Source organism: Electrophorus electricus, chromosome 10 (genome assembly GCF_013358815.1).
Source record: "Electrophorus electricus isolate fEleEle1 chromosome 10, fEleEle1.pri, whole genome shotgun sequence".
Taxonomy (NCBI): Eukaryota; Metazoa; Chordata; class Actinopteri; order Gymnotiformes; family Gymnotidae; genus Electrophorus; species Electrophorus electricus.
The window spans coordinates 11499523-11520598 of NC_049544.1; the positions used below are offsets into that span (position 1 = coordinate 11499523).

Genomic DNA, 21076 nt, shown 5'->3' on the forward strand with positions numbered 1-21076 from the left:
TCCATCATTTTCCGAAAGTTATTTCAGCCTATTTTTGCTGTAGGCTCTTGACGGTTGTCCACTTCGATAATTTAACGCTATAGCTCTATAAGTGTACTTAACTGTACTTAACCTTACATTTCTAAGTGATATATTAAATACGGAACCTGGCCATCCAATATTCTGACTAGTTCGATGATGACGACGAAAGATAACCAGGGAAACAAAACATATTGTGTTTTCCTGGTTGTCGATATTTTACAGTCCGAAGCAAGTGAAGTTTTACGTTCTTACTCTAGCATCACCTAAGCGGTCAATTCTGAGCGTTACTCTTTCACATGCATCGGCGGTATATATAACGGCGTATGTCGGCTATTTAATGCTACATGTAAAGGGGATTTTATATACCTTCCACTGTGTTAACTCTGTTTATATGCTTTCGAGTCCTAAATAATTACAGAAACGTGACCACAAAATGAAAATGATCTGGAAACATGATTAGAGACTAGATGTTCTCAATCTCAGTCGCTTAAAGACTCCAGGAACAGCTGCATATGTTACTTATATGTTTATTTGTTTTTTGGCATGGAAAGTTTAAGTATTTGGAGAGATTGTTGTATTTTGTAGAACAAGTTTAACAGCAAAAGAAACATTTTTAATTATTTTATTTTATTTTATTTACTATTTTCTTATTTTTCGCTTAGAAAGACTACTCCAACGATGACTCCATCACAGGTTTTTCGTCTCTCACCAGTATGTGGTGATGTAGGGGTGGGGCCAGCTCAATAGTTTGCACGCTGAAATTGCACTGGATGGAGTTGGATGCAAACTTCCTGAGACAGAGGCTCGCCGCGCGGAATTGGATGCTGTCCGGGCTTTAAAATTGGATTTATGTGGAACTTACTTGAGCATGAAAGAGAACAGTAAGGAAACCAAGGCCTTTGAGGGTTTGTTGCAGTTGAATGGATCTAACAGTTTATCAAAAATATTTATTTTTAAAGGTTATAATTTTTCACATTTTGCTTTTAATTTTTTGCAAGCCTTCCATAATTGGTTACGGGAATTATATAGGTTAAATGATACCACATTTTGGTGACATAACTCAGAGACCTTGCTGCAAAACGTTTGTCCCATTGTAGCCTAAAGAGACAAGCTGTTGATCCCTGAAGGTGTTTAGTAACACACATTATTTACAAGCCAGCAAGGATACCCACATAAGCTCTACTGAGGTCCTCCACAACACTGAGATAAAATTGGGAGAACTGGGAGAACTGGGAGTCCTAACGGCACATAGTAGGTAGGTTGAATTATTATTATCATTCAGAATGAATTGTTAGTTATTCACATATGTATTTGTATTTGAAGTGAAGTAATATCAGCTTGTTGACGCATAGGACATGTTTTCTTAAACTATTATGCATATTTACTTATTTTTAAACTCAGGGTTTACTAATAGTTTATCTTCTATTGGGTTAATGTAGGCTAACAAATATTTAGCTGTTTATTGGTTTGCGACTCTTTGAATTTCGTGGTGTAATATATCTTTAGATGTCAGATTTAGAATTTAGGCTATTATTATTATTATTATTATTATTATTATTATTATTATTATTATCATTGCACATGCTACTCACATTTTCCCCTTGTTATGAAATCTGCATGCAAACAAAGAAATATGTTCTCACTAATGTTATTAGATATAATGGTATCTATATTTTTACTGCCTAAGTTGGGCTGAAATATAAACGCCTTAAATTCCTCCATCTGAGTCTAAGTAACATCGCATTTGTTTTAGGGCACACTTTTTAATATCTTTGACTAGTTATGGTCTTTCAAAGCCAATGCACATTTAAGGAACAGGCTACTGGGGAGCTTTATTCTGGCACTGTGCACTTGACATTGCTGATCTGTCTGTGGATAAAACAAGCTTTAGGGTAGAGGGCATGCTTATAGCATTCAGCCTGTTGCCTCTCCCTTCCCTGACCTTTGTGAGTGGTGCTTTATACACTGTGGGAGGGACAGTGATGGAGGTTTTCTTTATTTATTACTTTATCAAATGCCTATTTTATGACAGTTTTCTCAGGGACAATTTCTATGACATCTTTTAACTTTTTTAAAAGCAGTATGTTTGTTCAGTATGATCAAAAATATTCTTGTTATTCACAAAATCCAGTCTTTGCAGTTCTCTCAGGAAAGATTGCCATAGGCTATGTAATGGATGTGAGCTGTGAAAAACTGGGATATACTCAGTGAAACAGTGATACAAACAGCTTGGTTCTTTTTGGATGTCTGGCCCTGGAACCCCAGGTTCCAATCCAGATTCCAGCTGCACAGTTCAGCTTTTACGAGAACCAGTTGGTGGTTTTAGGCAAAGAAATTTGAGTGAACGAGCATGAGTGACATGCAATATGTTTAATGAGAGTACTTTCTCATGGCTGTTTATACGTGTTAAGTGAAAGTGTAGAAGTGGAACATGCTCCTGTTCTGACACAAAAGCTGGAAAGGTGGGTGTGACATGAACAGAGCAGTGCCTTTTTAGTTCCTTGGCTGATAAAGGCATGTGAGCTAAAAGCAACAGAAGAAGAACTTCAGGATAGACTCACATTTGTTCCACATTCTGGGCACTTTTAGTATACCGCAGGAGCTGAGCCGAACGTCTGTGGGTCCTGTTCAGGGTGTGTGATGGTGCCAGGTGTTTGAGTGTGCAGATGTTACATTTAGAATTTTGTATGGCTTTATGCCCCGATAATATTAGTGGTGTAAGAAATTAAATGGTACTTTATTGTCTGCATCTTACTCTCACAGAACATTAATCAGCAGACCGAGTTTAAACTTATTTATGTACCATGTCTGTAAAACTGCTCTGTTAAATTTATATATCAATTTTCAGTACGTTACATACACCTGCAATGGACTCTTAAACTGTTAAAACAAGGGTCAGCTCTTTTTCACGAGCTGCCCGGAAGAGACAGCAAAGCTTATCAATTGTCTATGTTTTGCTCTGCTTGCTATAGTGTATAGCTTTTAAGTTAGCTTACTCTTGAACATAGAGCAGACCAGACATCCACTTTGCTTTGTTTGGGGCTTTACCGCTGAGTGTGTTTATGGCCTGTTTATTGCTCTACTCTTTTCAATGTTCCGGTTCAACTTGCAGCTGAAATCTTATGGATTACGCAGGGCTATAGGGCTTTTTGATCTATACCATCATATCTGGGTCTCCTGGATAAGTGGGGTGTGCTATATGTCCTCTGGCTTTTTAGGGCTCATTTTATTGCACCTATACAGGGAATGGGGCATTTGTGTTCCCTCTTTGAATAGTGGCAGCTCCCTTTCAGCACTGTTTAAATAATTAATAAATCTAAAGAATTTACAAAGCGGGCAATTCAATCTACCGAGTGTTAGGCGAGGGGTTTCAGTTGCTAGTTTTAGTTTGAGGTCAGGCTAAAAGGAGGATGCATGGAACAGAGAGACGCCTTGGTAATAGATGGAGAAGCAGAGGCACAGGAGAGGTACCTAAGTGCCCCTCAATAAGACGATCACTCATGCACAGACGATGCCTCCTATTGCGCTGTTAGGGCTGCGTTATTAGATCAGCAAAAGGGCTAGACAGCATAACAATTTTAAGTAGATTAGATTAAAGAGATTACAGAAATATCTTTCTATCAGAACAGTACTCATAATCCCACTGTTTAGCTACAACTAACCTCCCTTTTTAAAATTGTCCTGAAAAAGCTTATTCTGAGACTGGAAACTGGGTCAGCTCTGGCATATCCCTGAGTCAGACGTGATACATCTCGCCCAATTAATATTATTTGACTGGGTCAGGCACTGGGACATTTTTGGCTTGTGCTAATAAATATGAGGAAGGTGTTGAAGACATTTGTCTATTATTCATCGTCATAGACCAATAAACTTTACACGGAGAGGCTACATCCTTTGAGGTGGAGCAGAATGAAAGCTAAGCTGTGGAGATAATGTGAGGGTTATAGCCTACTCAAGAGAGCTCATGCTCATTTAAATTGTGGCTGAAGTGAAAGATGGAAACAATCAAGTTACTTTTGTACATCTGTATTGTGTGTCTCTACTGATGTCTGCACATGTGTGAGTGTGTATGTTAACAATCCTTGGCCACACTATCTGTTGTTGGTAATGGGGTGGGGGTTCTAGATTTTCTTAAACATGACTGAATCTAGTGTACTGCTGATTTTTTTTCCCTATTATCAGCTGCATATCTCACATTTTACAGTGTGGCTCTAGGGCTCAGCCTGGTCACCCTGTTGTGTACACTGTGGTAAATCAGTAGACAGTACAACATGTTGCCTATGGCTCTAGTCAGAGCAGGGGTGGGACTCCCCTCTGAGATGTGTTCCTTTTGCAGATGATATATCACACACTGCAATTAAGCACTGTACTGTTTCACATTAATAATGTTTCACAATGACTTGACTTATTTGCACCGGGGTGGGGGTGGGGGTGGGAGTGAAGGGGGTCCCAAATAAACTTTGACGTGTATTTTCATCTGTTGCTTGAAGAAGGCTGTCTGGTCGATCTCAAGATCAATTCAGATTACTTTTCTGTTGGTCTGTAAACTATGCAGATGGAAAGTTATATTTATCTGCTATGTCTGGCCTTTCTCTGTATACTTCAACTTACTTTTCTTCATTACTGAACAATCAGTTAAATAACAGTTTGCTTACTGAAACTTTCTTTACTCAAAGGATAAAAAACATTTAGAAAAATGTGATCTTATCGATGTGACAGCTGGTGATGTGTAGGGAAACAACAGGATTATCTTGAATGAAATTTAATTGTTTGTAAAGCTGTCAGTATTTAGTATATTTTGGTATGCTAGGAATCAGTGCAAGTCTTCTTCACTTTTAAAATGACGCAATAGCCAAAGGGACTGTAGCCTAATATGGCTCTGCTCTTCGAGATGTTTCCAGGCATGAGGTCTCTTTTGCGTAGATTCAGACTAGGCATCAATTTCCATTCAGACTAGGCATAGCAGTTTCTAGAGTCCATTTCTCTTCTTTAAACAAGTGACAATTTGGATGATTTAATGTCTGAACCTTGTGCTGTGATTTTCTTTTCTGACTTCAGAAAAATTTGTCTGTTTTTTCCATTCATCATCTTTCTCAAAAAGGCAGCATGAAGTGCATTAACAAAAAAATATTTGTGGTATTGGGTTATACTTTGGCTGGTAATGACTGGGGAGGATTTAACCTTGGCTGTGATTATCTTGTTCCACTGAAACATGGGTAACAATCAGTACTATCCTAACTACTGAACTGTTCTTAGAGATTATAAGGATGAAGAAAAGCCTACACTGTTATAATATTAATTCATAAGTTGTATTAAAATATATTGCAATGTACTTTACAGTGTGGTCATGGTTTACATTTACCTCATTCTGTTAAAGAATTTTAGTTCATGCAACATGATTTAGTGAAAAGCTAAAAAATGTCTATCTCCCATTGATTAAGCTATTTGGATTTTCTTTTGTTGTACTGACATAACAGTAATTTGAAAGCTCATCTCATTGTGTTTTTCTCTCTCTCCACCCACCCCACCCACCTTCAACTGTCTCCATTTCCCTCTCTCCCCAGCAGGTGTAGAAGTCCAGAACCTCTCCCCATTATTTTTGTACTCCACCTCTTCCTCCTCCCAGCATCCCTAATAAGATACATGCTCCTGGGCAGGGGCTCTCACTCACACCAGGCTCTCCTGGCTGCTGCTGCTGCTGCTATGGGCTACGAGCTCCGTCCAGCTGTGGTCGGCTTTGTGGGTTGAAGGGCTGCTTGCTCTCTGGTGACAGGATCCTCTCACTATGTCTATTCATGCCTGAGCACCACACCACACCACACCACCTTTTCCACATCCTCCTCAGCCTCATTCAGTCATGGCTTGTGTCCTGGACATGTTTGCACTTGTGACTGCTGTAGCCTGTACTCAAGGGAGTGACAGCCACAGCTGGCAGTAGACTGCCCCAGCATCGCAGCAGCTGCAGTGCTCCACCTGCCCCAGCGCGGAAGTAGGGGGCACCCGCCAGATCCGACTGCCTGCGGGGAGACCCAGCGTGGCTGAGCAGCAGGGACTATGCAGCTGGGACTGGTGGCGCTGGCGGCGATCTTCCTCAGCTCCATGGGTCACGGCGACAACCTCAAGGTCTCCAGAGGAAGGAGGCAGAGACAGAGTGAGTCAGGACATCTGTAATGCTAGCACTCATGATCTCTCTCTCATCCTCTTTGTGTTTCTCTTGCTCTCTCTTGCAGTCCATATCTGTCTCTCTCGCTCACTCTTGTCACAAAGTAATTGCATCCACTGGCACGTTTGTTATAAACGTTTCACCGCAGCAGTAAAGATTACACTTATTTTTAACCGTATTGTTTACTCTGAAGTTTCCTTCAAATAATCTTTTTTTTTTCATTTTAATCATTTTCTTTCTTTACCTTTATATTAAGCTTGTATTTATGTGCAATGTGTATTGTTTTAATGCCTTCTCTCTTAAAGATTGAATATCATGTATAGTATTATAACTCAGACAGACATGCTTTTCAGAACATTGTAGCATTGTAAGCTAAAGTATTTGCAAACATACATAAATAGATGTTTATTTCCTGCAAATAAATGATATAAATACCTTTATGGGTACTGTTCTGTTTGAGGAGTAAAGTGATATTAGATGTTTAACAAATGTCAGATTCAAGATACAATAGCTTTTTGTAAGACAGCGTTAATATATACTAATTGCAATTTCTGCTGAGCACTGATTAATGAAAGAATTGGATTTGAAACTATAGCGCACAGCTAAACTGGCATTAACTAGGAATACTAATTGTCCAATTTTAGTTTGTTTGAAAATATTCAGATACTGTTTGCTGGTATTCTGTCAGAAGCCTTTGTTTCAAATAAAACCAAATTCTTTGGAAGTTATAATATGAAATATTTCCAAAATCATCTCCCACACTTCCAGTTTATAATATTATGGTTAGTGTGTGTTGTTCATTTGCATCCATGTCACATAGTAGTTCTTTCTATAAGGAGCAATCTGGAATTTGTATTGTATAAAAGAGCTCCCTCTAGAGAGTACTGTAGCTAACTAAACACTGGAGGCTTCGCTGAGCAGATTTTTACAATTCAGTAACAGTACATACGTATGTATTTGTGACTAGTTTATGACCTGACATGCTTTTTACCATTGTAATCAAAATCAGTGTGATCAATATGCTCATATGACGATGATATTGTTTCTCTGAATCACAGGGTCTTATAATAAGAAATAAATCATAAGGCATAATTAGTAAAAAGTCATCGTTGCTGATCAAAGTCTGCCTAAATTCTTTGAAGACATTACTTTGATATTCTTTCATGAATGTTATGGGCAAAATTTATTCAGATATCTGCTATTTCAGAACATGCTACTGTCAAATTCTTGTACTTGCGGGTAGTTTATAAATGCAATTTAAACAAAAATGTCTAATTTCATTTTGACCAAGCGTATAATTGTGTTTGGATTTCAGATTGCTTTAGAAAGGATAGATTTCCCTGCATCCCAGTATGATGGCACATTGCTTAATGCATTTTGTTACACAGGAATCAAGTAATCAAGTGATCTACCTGACTCATGGTAGCAATGGAAGAGATGAGATGAGATATGTTTTTGTACATTTTATTAGCTTTTAATAGCTAATCTCACAATCGTTTTTCTAACTGAAATTCAAACATGCAAAATTTAAATGTAATATAGACCTAAGGTTAAATAAATATTTTCCCATGTCACCATTTACCATGTTTTCTTAATATATTAGAATTTTTGGGACTAAATGTCCAGTCTTCTTTTTTTTCTTGGGTTTTGTCACTATTATCTAAATGCCATCCAATTTCCACTAATTCATACAGCTATCTTCACTAACACTGTTCCTAGAAAATGTTTTTGTGTGCTTTCTTGGCCAGAACTGACTTTGAGGCCAAAAATGTCTTGGTTGTGATGTTCAGCTAAGCTGAGCTCAATTCCTGTTTTCAGTTTAGGAAAACAGACTGCAGTTCATTTAGCCTATCCTTGTTCATTCCCTCCAGGATGCTTGAGCAACAGCAGAGAGTTGGGGGCAGATTTGTGCCCTAATGTTGCTTTACTCCAATCCTGATCCTTTCACTGTGAGTTGTTCATGAAGGGTACCCGGTCTATGTTCCTATTACTTCCTATTAGGCTCTATGTGAGCTCTTATTCCAACTAGCTTTTCTGTGTGTAGTGTTGGGTTTCCCACTGTTGCATAACGGCCAATGCAAGAGTATTTAGGCCTGTCCATATATCATGCTAGCTTCATATTTGTTGTTTCTGTAGAGAGGATTTTTTCATTTCTCATAACCCCCAGGAATGGGAAGGAATGCAGTGATCAGATGGAGAATGCCTGGGTGCTTGATGACTTCTGCCCCAGAAGTGTAAATGGTTTGGAAGATGTTTATGTTTAGAGTCACTGGTCAAACTCATTTTGATTCACTTTGAGGTAGGGTTCTGTACTAGGTTACATTGGAGGAACAATATGGATCTCCTCTTGTATGTTTTGTTGATAACTGGGCACTTTCTTGTCTGGCCACATGGTTTAATTGATGTCTGTGATTTATGTAATGAACCTGCATAATGAAAAGAGGAAAAATGGCAATGTTTTGTGCAGATGTTCTCCTCTAGCCTGAGGGTCTCTCATGTCAGCTCCATTTCTTCATGTGCACATGACTTTCTTGCCATATGCTGAGAACGAATCTACTATACTCCCCCTGCCTCTACCTCATATACTGCTGTAGAAGAAGGATAAGAATCAGCATAGCATCAAAAGAGTGTTCCAATGGGCTATTAGAATTGAATTACCAGTATGCTTAAAAATGATGTTGTGTTCCACTTGAGCACCCCTGGCACATCTTTGCCTTCAGTTAAATATTACAAGATATAAGATAATGATTTAAGTATATTACAGGATAATGATTTCCTTAGTGTTATTAGTGGTGGTAAGAGGATTGCTGCATTCTCAGCTGCATGCACACATCCCCATGGAATGATACCATGATGCACTGATGGTACAGCATATTTTCAGCAGGACATTTTTAATGCTCTTACCAACTGCTTTATCTCTGTGAGACAGGCTTCACAGATGAATTGCCTTGAGAGTGTGTATGTGTGTATATTTAGAGCTGATACCACATAGGCCCGTAAATCATCATAGATGACCGTGGCTCTGGCAGAGACTAGCCCCAGAAACAGGATATGCACTTTGTACAGAGATGAGCATTTTTCTGCCATAAAACAGAGTGACACTGCAAATGCACATATGTAAGAGGAACAAAGTGGAGAATTTGTGAGTTTCTTTAGCTATAAGTTATATGTGAGTTTATAAATAGAAGTCCCTCTGTATCTCTTATCTCCATGAGCAGGCTAATTGTATTACTGATGGTGCTGTGATGCCCAAATCATCCCACATCCCTCTATAACGGAAATGCCTTCTAGTAAAAATCTGTTGAGGATCTCATACAGTGAGATTAAACATTGTGAGAACATTAGAACAATATTGCTCAGCATGCTTTTAGTTGAACTAGAAGCAAATATTAAACTCATTTTGTTTAATAGCTTTGTAGCCTAAAGCATCTTTAAGATAAAAGTCTTTCAGGGAGTGTTAAGTAAGTCTTATTTTTTGAATGAGTCATACTGATGCCATTGGAGCATCATTTCCACATATTCTTTTATTGATGCTTATAATATTTGGTCTTCTGCTTCTTTCTTGTGTCCCTTACTGTGTCCCAACAGCAAGCACGGATGGACCGGCATCTTGCTCCAGTGGCTGTGAAAGCTGCTCAGAATACAATGGATGCACAAAATGCCGTCCACGCCTTTTTATCCTTTTGGAGAGGAATGACATTCGTCAGACAGGGGTGTGCCTCGCCACCTGTCCTGTAGGATATTATGGCATTCGAAATCGTGATGTGAACAGGTGCACACGTGAGTATTGGTGGATGGGAAACGGCATTGTAACATGCTTAAAAAAAATTAGTAATCAAAGCAGGTTTTAAACTTGACGGCTCCACCTGGAACTGAATTCTTGGTTCCCCCTATTTTCCTACAAATGAGCAAATGGAACTACTAATGTTAGTGGACCTGATAGATTTTGTTTCTGAACAACTGTTCAGTTGGCCCTTTCTTTAGCATGTGCTCTATAGGTTTCTTTGATGATGTGAAAATAGGGAAACATTCACTGCATGTATTTATTGTTTATTTTAAGAACTCCATCAGTACTAGTAAACCAATGCAGCTTGTCCAGCCAAGCCAATGATCTGTTTTCTTTTACTTTGTGTGTAAAAAACAGGATCCCGGGGGGGGGGGGGGTAAAGGAAAACATTGGTCCTACACTGTTTGTTTCTTTAAAGAGGGCTACATTATAGCTTTGGTCAGTAAATGCAGTGTTTATGATAATCATAACTCATAAGTTGCTTATATACTAAATTATTATCTACATTTTAAAGGGATTTCCATTTCATCTCATGTATGTGTACTGAATATGAATGCACTGAGGTCTATGATACCAACAGGTGTGAACATTTTAGTGTAATTAAAAGAATGATCTGGGAAAATCCTGAATAAACAGTTGCACAGTGTCTATTATGAGCTGGTTGAGGGTATCTTGTTATGGAAAAGAATTATTTATCTTTAGCATTTTCCTACTTTGATCCAAGGGAGCTTTTCCAGTTGTAAATTGAATGGGCCTTTCCTTTTTGATGTAGGAGCACTTTTTGATAGCCAATTACTGTGAACTGCACCTTGGACTCATTATATATTGTTACAGGAAGAAAATGACTTTTGTTTTGCGGGATACACTCTTGCATCACATCACTTAATACCTCTCAGATGTTGAGGTGATTCAGATCTTTTCTAAATGATCATTAAAGGTAATCTTAATACAGACATAACAGGGAAGCTATTTCCCTGTGGTGTTTATTTTTCACAAGCAAAGCCAGTCTTTTTGAAGTTTAACATTGTTGATAGCCTGTCTCCTTAGTAGTGCTATGTACTGACAGGGACCCATTTGACAGAACAATTGCCCTTGTTATCAGCAGTAAGAGTTGGTGTTTCCACAGATGTGGACCTGTCCAGGCTATTGTAGCTTTACTATACATAATATTTAATATTCATAATAACATTTGTGCTGCCTTAAACTGATGTAAGAGGACAAAGGAAGGGAAACGTGAGCTAATGAATGGGAAATGAGTATTCAATATTCACTATTGTGTGTTGTTGTGTGTTGTCTCTGCTCCAGTGGCTCACTCACTGCAGTCATTCAATTGGTCTCTTGCATTTGATTCATCTCCGTATTTCCAACATGTCTAGTTAACAACATTTATCTTAGATTAAAGGTACATTTGCAGATGCTTGAGTTCAAATATATTCTCTCCAAACATTAGAAATGTCAAATTTACTTGTTAAGTATTTTAATATAGTAATTGAGAGCAGAGGTTATAATAAAAACCATGAACCAAGAATTCTCCAAATCCCTCTCGTGTCTTTGGCTCAGGCCCAGCTGGAGTAGATAAGAATGTGTAACTGCCTCAAAGGTGTCTACTCAAAATGGGTTTTTTTGACAGGTTCCCATGCTGCAAACTAGATTTTCTTCCCCGTATCCCCCTTTATCATGACCTTCTCAATGGAAACATGTTTAAATCTTGCCTGAAACAGATACTGTCGAGACCCCATCTATAAATTCAGGCATTTAGATTAATGTATGAAACATTATGTGACATGATCCAAAATGCAAAGAAATGAATTGGCTCTGTTTTAAGTGCAGAATTAATGATGTTGGGGTTTAGGGTGGGGAAGCATATTCCAGTAGTCTTGTTGGTAGGTGTTTGTTATTCATTCTGTCAACATGTAGAGCTGTCTCTAATTTAAAGTAGTTTGATTGGGGTTTTTTTTTGAAAGAAGATGCTAAACTTGTAATGAGCTAGAGGTGTGTGAAAACGCATACAGCTCTGACGTGCAGGTCTCTTGGACTGGGCCTGCTGCTTTTAAAGGGTGACTGGATAGGAAGCTGCAGGTAGAGGTCAACACATGGTTTTAAAAGGTTTTGGATGTTATTTATGGTATACTTTAATGCCTGTATATGTGGTCTCCCTTGATGATTGTAGTTTCCTCCTCTACCAATAAATCTCCAAAGAGCGTTTACTCAGCTTGCAAAGTTCACTTAAAAATGTTCATGACTCACCTTCCCTAACTTCTTCTAAGTAAGGTCAGCCATATACATTTTGAATCTGTTTTACTCTAATCATAGAAAATGGATAGTGTTGAATAGTGTAAATTCACTGACAGCATTAAGTTCAGCAAATGATGAAAGGCACTACCACAACCATCTTTTTTTTCTTTCTTCCAGAATGCAAGATCGAAAACTGTGTAGACTGCTTTAGTCGAACATTTTGTGCAAAATGTAAGGAAGGTTTATATTCACACAGTGGCCGGTGTTACCACAGCTGCCCAGAAGGCTTAAGTACCATCAACAGCACAATGGAATGTGCAGGTGAGCGACCTTATATTTCCCAAACTTGTGCATGATGACAATAAGGAAACGCTACATGTGGAACACTGTGTTACTAGTGATACTCTTGACATATTTTATGTTATATATTACATTGACTTGTATTATATTACATTGACTTGCATTATGTTATAGTATAAATATATCAGCTGCTGCCAACAGATACCTTGCAATATTTGTATACTATAAGAGTTGCTACTACTTGGTAAACATTTTCATTTACTCTCTATATTACTGTTTTATCATGTATTTTATCTGAATCTTAAAACACTACTGTTAACTTCATGCTGTTTCATATAAAAGGACAATCTACACCATTGGTTATCTAGAAAAGGAAGACTCATTTTATATTGGTATTATATAATATATTAAAAAAAACAAAAAACAGGCTAGGTCCAATGCCAGTAAAGACAAATGGCTAGGCAGACCAAACTGACAAGGGATAGGCAAAAAGTAAAAAAAAAAAATACAACAAGAAGAGATAAGTACAAACAACACCATCTTGGAAATGCTAGAAAAATGCTGAGCAAGACTTTGTGAAACAAAAGTAAAACAGGCAGGTATAAATACTGTACACAGAGATATTAGGGACATTAGACACAGACAAACTTAATAAAGAGGGCATTGGGAATGAACAGGAGGATTATGAGAATGTAGTCCACTGGAGGTAGGCTGGAGGCTACATGTGGATGCAGCCTTGAAAGCTTTAATATTAGTTCTTTGAAAAATCAAGATTGGTACCTGTTAAAAATATGGGATTCTGTTTCCAAACACAAGTATTAATTGCAGCATTCACAGAGCAATAGAGGAAACTTGCAGGGATACAGGGCCTTGTTTCATTACTGTTTTATCTTGGGCTTCTCAGTCACTAGAGAGAGGAACACTAGAGAGAGCACTGCTGGATGAGATGAACTTAATTTGTTTTGAAAATAAGCCAGAAAAACACAGTGCTAATGACATGGCTGCTCTTGCTCCTCTAAGCAGTCGGCCTTTAAATTAGGAGTCTCAGCCTCCAAGGCATTACTCTCTTACCTTTATCAACAGTCAGGGCAGCACATATTGTCATATTTTTCTCTGTATGTTGCTGTCTTTGGCAACATCAAGTTCCTTCACCTTTTCTGCTACACACACACACACACACACACACACACACACACACACACACACACACACACACACACACACACACACACACTCACACACACACACACACACAAAACACTTCCAGATATTCAAGAATACCCCAAAAAGTACAAAAAATAAAATGATGAAATTCAGTCTATAATTGAAAACAGCCCATGCCACATGGAAATCAAGATTGAGGCTTGAGAATGTGTCAATGTTGGACAAAAATGGAGTTCACCACATATAATAAAAGTGCTGTGCTTTTTAGTGTAGAGAAATAAGAAAAATATTGATGCTGGACATCACAACCATCATACACCCCTTACAGTTCACAGATATGTTTGTTTAACTCTTGATCTGCACCTCAGACACTGAATCAGTGTGATCTTGGAAATAAAAGTCTTTTCGCACTGAAGACCAAGCTGTTTTGTTCAGCTTTACTCTTTTGCTCATTGCAGTACAATGTGAGCTGGGTGAATGGAGTCAGTGGGGCCCTTGCATGAAGAAAAACAAAATCTGTGGTTTCAAAAAGGGCAACCAGAGCCGCAGGAGGCAGCCCATGCAGGCTCCTAGCCCAGCCACTGTCACTGGGGCTGCGTCCTCCACCTGTGCTCCTGAGACTGAGATCCAGAGGTGCAGCTTGCCAAAGAGGATCCCATGTGGAAAAGGTATGATGGGGCAGAGGGCCACGGGGCATAGAGGGGTCACCTTGGAGGTGATGATGGCTTATGTGAAAAGGTAGGCCTGGATGTTGTTTTTGAACTTGGACATATTTGTGGGCATTTGCAGTAAAGCAAATATTTACTCAGTGGAACAGTAATGAGGTAGATGGATATCTGCTTATGGAGAACCTATGCCACCACCCCATGGTCATGTATGTATTCCCAGCTAATCTTCCATGGCTCTCCTTACACGTCCATATGGGCACAGCAGCTAGAAGCCAAGTTAGATTTGTTTTTGTAGTTTAAGGTGCCATAATTGGGTTATATTATATTGAAATAATCTGTAAACATGAGCGATAAACAACCAGCAGCAATTATCAGTATAATAACCTGCACTTGGTCTATATATATTAGATTTAAATAAACCCATTTCTGAAATTCAACTTGCATTTTAGAACCTAACTATATTTCAGGCATTTGCTATCATATATCTCATTACCACAACTTATTATGGAGTTCCGTGAAAAATGTTCATTGGCCAGTTTGCTGTAGTAACTAAAATGTCTTGGGCACTACATTGAGTTTATTAGATTTAATGATTTATATCAGGGATATCATGTTTGGCCAGCTTGTTTTCAAGAAAACTTAAATTTTCTTCCTTGCTTATAAAGTGGTCCTTGTGAAACATTTGAACTCTAATTGCATTAAGGTCCATGCTTGGGAGAGCTCCCAACCTTGTGAGGAGATTATTCAGGCTCCAAGTGCAAAGGGTGGCCATTTTATGCAATTGCACTTGAGATTGCTGTTCCAAATTTTTGCTTTTGTTCCTCTCTTGTTCACATTATCTGTTCTGTAGTGATTAGCATTGCAGTGGTCCCATTTCCTGAGTGCAGTTCTGCTCACGCCACCCTACACACAGCAGGGAGCTTTGCAGGAGCCTCTGTGAAGTTTTTTTATTTTTATTTTAGCTTGACCCCTCATTAACTCACAACGTCTGTCTGAATACTGCTGCACATGTACCCCTTTCAGTGCTAGATGATGCTTGCAACATGCCCTTCATAAAGTTGTTAAAGATGACATTGAGTGAACAGCAATTAAGAAAAAAAGCGTATTACATAATTATTACCTAATTATGAAAAAATAATTTACATAATTCAAGCACCACATTTTCATCCCATGAAGTTTTTACTCTTTTTTAAACTTTTGTTTCAAGTCCACTGAGACGTGTGTTCTTCTTTGGCGAGAAGCGGGTTCTCTGCTAGGCTGTATGTGACAGAACAATCTGAAAAATGAGGGGCCCATTATACTGTACTGAACCTGCATTTTGGAAAGAATTCCAAACCTGGATCTAAATAACATAAATTATAAACTACCTCATAAAAGTTTGATACTGCCTTCCAAATGTGTGTGTTTGCTGAACAATTTAGAAAAATCCAGACCTAAAGCTCTGATGCGACATGTTAATGGGAAGCTGCGTTTATTATTTGCCTCTGCTTTTTATAGTCATAGTAGGAATGTGAGAAAGATCATCCTCTGTTGGAAATGCATATGTATGTCTAAGTGCTGGGTACCTTGATCTCACTGTCACCTTTTCCCTCCATATGTGTAAATGTACATTTTGTGCTAAATTAGCAAGGCTGTAAATGCATCTGCTGCAATTGTCCAACTAGGCTGCTGTAAAAATCACAGGGGGCAGTGCTTGTATAACACCAGTGATTTACTGCTCTGCAGATCTCATGCTTTGTGTCAATTTGGCTGAGTTCTTGCTATTTTTTCCTCACCTCCCTCTTCATAGAGCTTAATAGATAGGTTTGTACGAAAACAAATTTGCTGAACGTGTGATTGCCTTTGTCTGGCCGCTGTGTTTAGGTTGGGTTGAGGAGAGTTGTAATCACTGCTGTCATAAATGAATGGAGCCTGGCCCCGGACCCATTAGCGATCTATCAGAGGTGAGCTAATGAGGGCACTCCGCTGTGAGCACGAGGGCAGGCTTCCTCTCCCCCTGAGTGATAGGGGGCCTTGCTCTTTTTAAACTCACTCTAGCCTGTGAATCATCATTATGAGAGCCTCAAAATGAAGGCATATTGTGAATTTGTAACTAAATTCCTTTTGCAAGTTGGAGTGTTTTATACAGAGCAAACAGTAATACAGTACAGACCCTTGGGAAATAGTGGGGTCTGGATGTCTCCAGGTATTGTCTCATTGACAGACTTGTGATTTAACATCTTACATTTAGCTAGAGACTGTCCAGGATAGTAGCTCAAATACATTAAAACCCACATCAGAACTTCTTATTCAGTCTTGTGCCAGGCCCTTGTTAAATGCACTTAAGGAATTCAAATTATTACACATGTTGTTGCAGGAGTCAAACTCAATTAAAAGTTCAATATTTAGAATTGTTCTGCCAAAATCATCATAAAAGGGCACACACTGAGCTTTTCCTCGCTTTAATGTTCTCTTCTTATCAACAAATTATAGATGTTAAAGGTTATATTCATAGTTTATAAAAATGTTTTAGAACATTTTCATGCACACAAGGCATGTTTGTAAACATGGAATTTATTCTAGCAGGCAAAATTGTTTGAGAATTCTGAGATTTTGAGATTTTGATACAACTTTCTTTAGTGTTCATGCCTCTCTTTTAAAAGTGGTACTCACCGTCACAGATTTTGTACATTTTTTTGTTTTTGTTGTTTTTGTCTTCATAAATATATGTTCACGATAGAACATTTACAATCTTTATTGAAGAAAGAGACTGAATAAGATCCTGGAACATTTTTACTTAGGCTGTAGTTACTGAGTAGTGTATCAATTGTATGTATGTCAGATTTCTAAGTGTAAATTCCAAACAGTTTAACACTGTTTTAATATTGCATTATCATCAAGCTGTTAATACAGGTCAAACTCCGAAACAGAGCATACAGTGACACACTCAATCAAACAAGCATCAGTACCCCCTTAACCAGAATTGGCCAAATCTATTACAGGCTTGATCTAGAGAGAGAAATACTCATAGAGCAGTGAAACTTAATCTCTGAGTTATTTCTTGCACCCCTTCACTGAAACCTGATCATAGGCGACTCTGAAAATAAGCCTTTATAGAAAAGATATCTTGAAAAAAGATCCACTGAACACAAGAACTAGAACTATTGCATCTGTGATTAGTATTCTCAGATTTTCTGGCCAGTAATCAATTGCATTAATTGCATGCATAAGATATTGAATCTTAACCTGTATTTACATCCCTGGTCATGCCATGCTGAGTTTCAGCCAAGGGTTAAATGTTTTATAGGCACAATGGTAATCTTGCATTTCGACAAAAATGACATCACCATCATGTTACTCTAGATATATTTGGCAGCTTTTCACTTGATCCAATAGGTTTTTTTTTTGCGCGTGTGTGTGTGTGTGTGTGTGTGTGTGTGTGTGTGTGTGTGTGTGTGTGTGTGTGTAAACCATGTCGCCTTCAAGGTCGGCAGACTGCTACCAAGACACAGAACAGATGAGATTTCTTTTTTGGGGTGGGGTTTGGTGGGGGGGAAGGGGAGTCAAAGGACTATAAAGCTTTAAGGTGAACAGAGCGCCAGTGTGAGCAGTGCAGAGTCGCCGTAAGGCTCATGTCATCAAACACGAAGCAAATGCTCTCCAGCCCCATATGAGTGTTGACTCTGTTTCCAGGAAACTGAGACTCACAACACCAACTTCATAACAAACCTCAGACAGCATGGAGGGCCTCACTCCTTACAGTAGTGCTGGTGAGACTGGAGAGAAATGGACCAGCCTGTGTTCCTTTCCCCTTGTTTTTGAGAGTTCTATGGCTGAAGTTTCAGTGAGCGTGCTTTGGGCCTGACCAGCCTGGTTAATGTATTGCATCTTACACATAACTCTGATTCTAAATGTTGTATTGATATGTAAAGCAGCACTAGTCCAGGACCAGCTGACTATTTGGAGTTATCATATTCTGGCCTTCTCACGTTCATGCTTGGCGGTATTTCTCTCTCTGACCCCAGGTCTTTGAAAGCCTCTCTAATGGATGTTTGTACTGATGAAGTGGTTATGCACTTAAAATAAGTGACAGACACATACACACAAAGAGGTTAGTTGTGAGAGGAGAGCTTTTGGAAGAGCGACTCACCTCAGCCAGCTTCAGTGTTTATAAAGACCATTATGTTCCTGCTAGCTTTGTCTCCTTGAGTGTTGAGACTTCTCCAGCCCTGGGCGTCAACCTTCACGAGGCCTTGATTATTAATGTCTGAGCCACAGTTATGGCATACGGAGGACTGGTGTGTGTTGCCTGTCATCATCAGACTGTGCTGCATTGCATCATTATGGCATTCACAAACAACTCTGCACTCTTACTTTAGAAATAATGACTATGAAAGCAAGAAGCTTTTAATTTCTAAAAAACAATGTCACAATCTAATCCCAGCTGCATTGTTATTTAATCCCATTTTTGAATTACAAAGATGAATTTAGTCTCATGTTTGAAATACCTATAGTTCTTCAAACTAAACATAGGTAGTGAGCCACAAGCATTCTAAAGGTATGAATTTCCTTGTCTTGTTCAGGAGAAAAGGGTCCTCCAAAGAACCGAGGAGCATCAAATGGCAAAAGCCGTGGCCGAGACTCCAAGGAGAGTGGCAAAGGGGGTGGCAAGAGGAAAAATACCCATAGCCCAGCAAGCACTATTAGACCCACTACAACAAGCACCACGACTTAGCCTTGCAGCAGCAGCGGGCGGGGCTACAGACCAGGAACAGCGTCGAGCGCCCCCAGATGACTGCCGGGTTTCTCCATTCAACAGGGACAGTGTCAAAGTGATGCTGAAGAGGAACAACGCTGCTGATTATTGATGGAAATGCTGAAAGAGAACTGGAGGACTACTGCAATAAATAATGATGTCTATGTACTGTATACATCTAGGCAAGGAGTAGCAAGAAGGCATTTTGGTTGTGCAGTTGGAAGCACTTTTGAAAGGCCGTGCTTGTGAAAGGTCGGCCCTCCGTCCATGTGCCCGTAAGGAAGGTTTAGTGGGTGAAATGTTTTGATCCCGCTCTTGTATCTAACTGAAGCGTCTTCCTCCTCATGTTTAACAGTCAATTTCTGTTGGCATGTTTTCCTTATGACAAACAATTCGTTTTCCTACTCCGGTGTTGGCTGTGTTTACTTTTGGAATAAGTACGGAACAAAAGTAGGCATGGGAAAAATCAACACTATCAAGACACTTTAGTTTTTTATTTCTATTTTATGATGAAACAAAAAAAGTCACTGGAACTAATGAGTGGTTTAGTGAAAGAGAAGAACAAAGCTTTTATCATTGTTGTGACAGTCTGATTCAAAATCAGTTGAAACATTCATCATCAGTCAGACAAGTTTTCTATTTCAGTTCACTCTGGCTACCTATATTTACTGGCCAATCAAACTAAAACACAGTAATCTGCAAAGTAACGACAGAATGTAAAAGGTATGTTTGAGAAATATGTGATCTATGCTTGAGTTTGTGTGTCTTTGTTTATGTCTTTGTTTTCATAGGTTCAGGAGGAAAAGAGATGAAGCTCGTTTGAATGTTCAGAATGATTTGTGAGGAAATGCAGATGTACATGTGACCAGGCCAGAGAAAAAGGATACATTGCAGCAGCACAGATAGGCTTCATATAAAGTACAGCAATCTACATACTATATGGCGGGACAGTTATTTTACCTATATGTTTGCAACAGGGTCAGATATATTTAGCAAGTAATCCATAACATCCAGCAGTATACAGCAGTTGCAGAGAATACATCATTCTATCATACATCATTCTATCATACAAGTGATGCAATAGGACTTTCATTGACTTTTTTGTAGCATTTTCTTGGTCTTTTTGCTTAACACAAAAATATTTGCTTCCTTAGTAGATTTTCATAATGGACATTTGTGATGAGGATTCTAACGCTGAAATTGTCATCTTCAGTTATATTGATCCTGATTACTTCATTAATACAATATTCTTTGTTATTGTATATTTTATTATTTGAAACTCATGCATAAAATAAAATTACTTGTCATCTACTCACATTGCATTGCTACATTCATTTACATGTTCTCTGTAACACTTTTACATTTATTTTAAATTTTAGTTTAGTTTAATTTTATTGTAATTTTTATCATTCATTTGATTTTACAAAAGAGGTCTCATTATTAACATTTACCTGAAACAAAGAGGATAATTTGTGGAGCACTCTGTAGAGCAGTTGAATCCAAATTCAGGAGTCATTAGGCTAGGATATGCAGGCCTGTTTTTAATAAAAGTGCAGGAAGTGTCCCACCAGTGATGACACTCCCACACTTCCTCATCTGCGGGTGCTGGAGTGTGTGTGTGTGACAAGACGAGCAGCAAGTCTAAGAGATACATTATTGATTAGTGATTTGGGTTTCCAGGCCATGTCTCTGAGAGATGGGATGCCGTCTTGGCACGTATGAGTGATCGCGTGCCGTGCTCATCCAACACAGTGAGTGTGGGTCAGAAAGCATAGCTGTGGCTGGCGTCCAGGCAAGAGCTGTAAAAGCAGAGACAGAAATAAAAACTAATGATGTGACATGGCCAGGGGGCGGGGTCTAAAGTGAACTATGCCCTGCAACCTCAACAGCCGTTTCTCATTTTGGAGGGGAGGACTGGATAATGGTAGGGAGTTCTCCATATATCATGCCTTCATTCCCCTTCCTGACCATAAATTCTTGCGTGGACTCCCTAGGATGCAGCT

At 38.8% G+C, this 21076-nt stretch overlaps 1 protein-coding gene across 2 annotated transcripts; it reads left to right on the top strand.

Moving 5' to 3' along the window:
* The first annotated feature begins 829 nt into the window (after positions 1-829).
* rspo1 (R-spondin 1) lies at positions 830-20384 on the top strand. 2 transcript variants are annotated; one of them, XM_027001525.2, is made up of 6 exons: positions 830-1276; positions 5586-6172; positions 9773-9964; positions 12384-12527; positions 14129-14338; positions 18901-20384. In XM_027001525.2, the coding sequence occupies exons 2-6, from the start codon at positions 6076-6078 to the stop codon at positions 19050-19052; spliced, it is 795 nt and encodes a 264-aa protein (XP_026857326.1). In that variant the 5' UTR covers positions 830-1276; positions 5586-6075; the 3' UTR covers positions 19053-20384. The 2 variants fall into 2 exon arrangements, with proteins under 2 accessions (XP_026857326.1, XP_026857327.1); XM_027001526.2 differs by having other exon boundaries at positions 5589-6172.
* Positions 20385-21076: the final 692 nt, after the last annotated feature.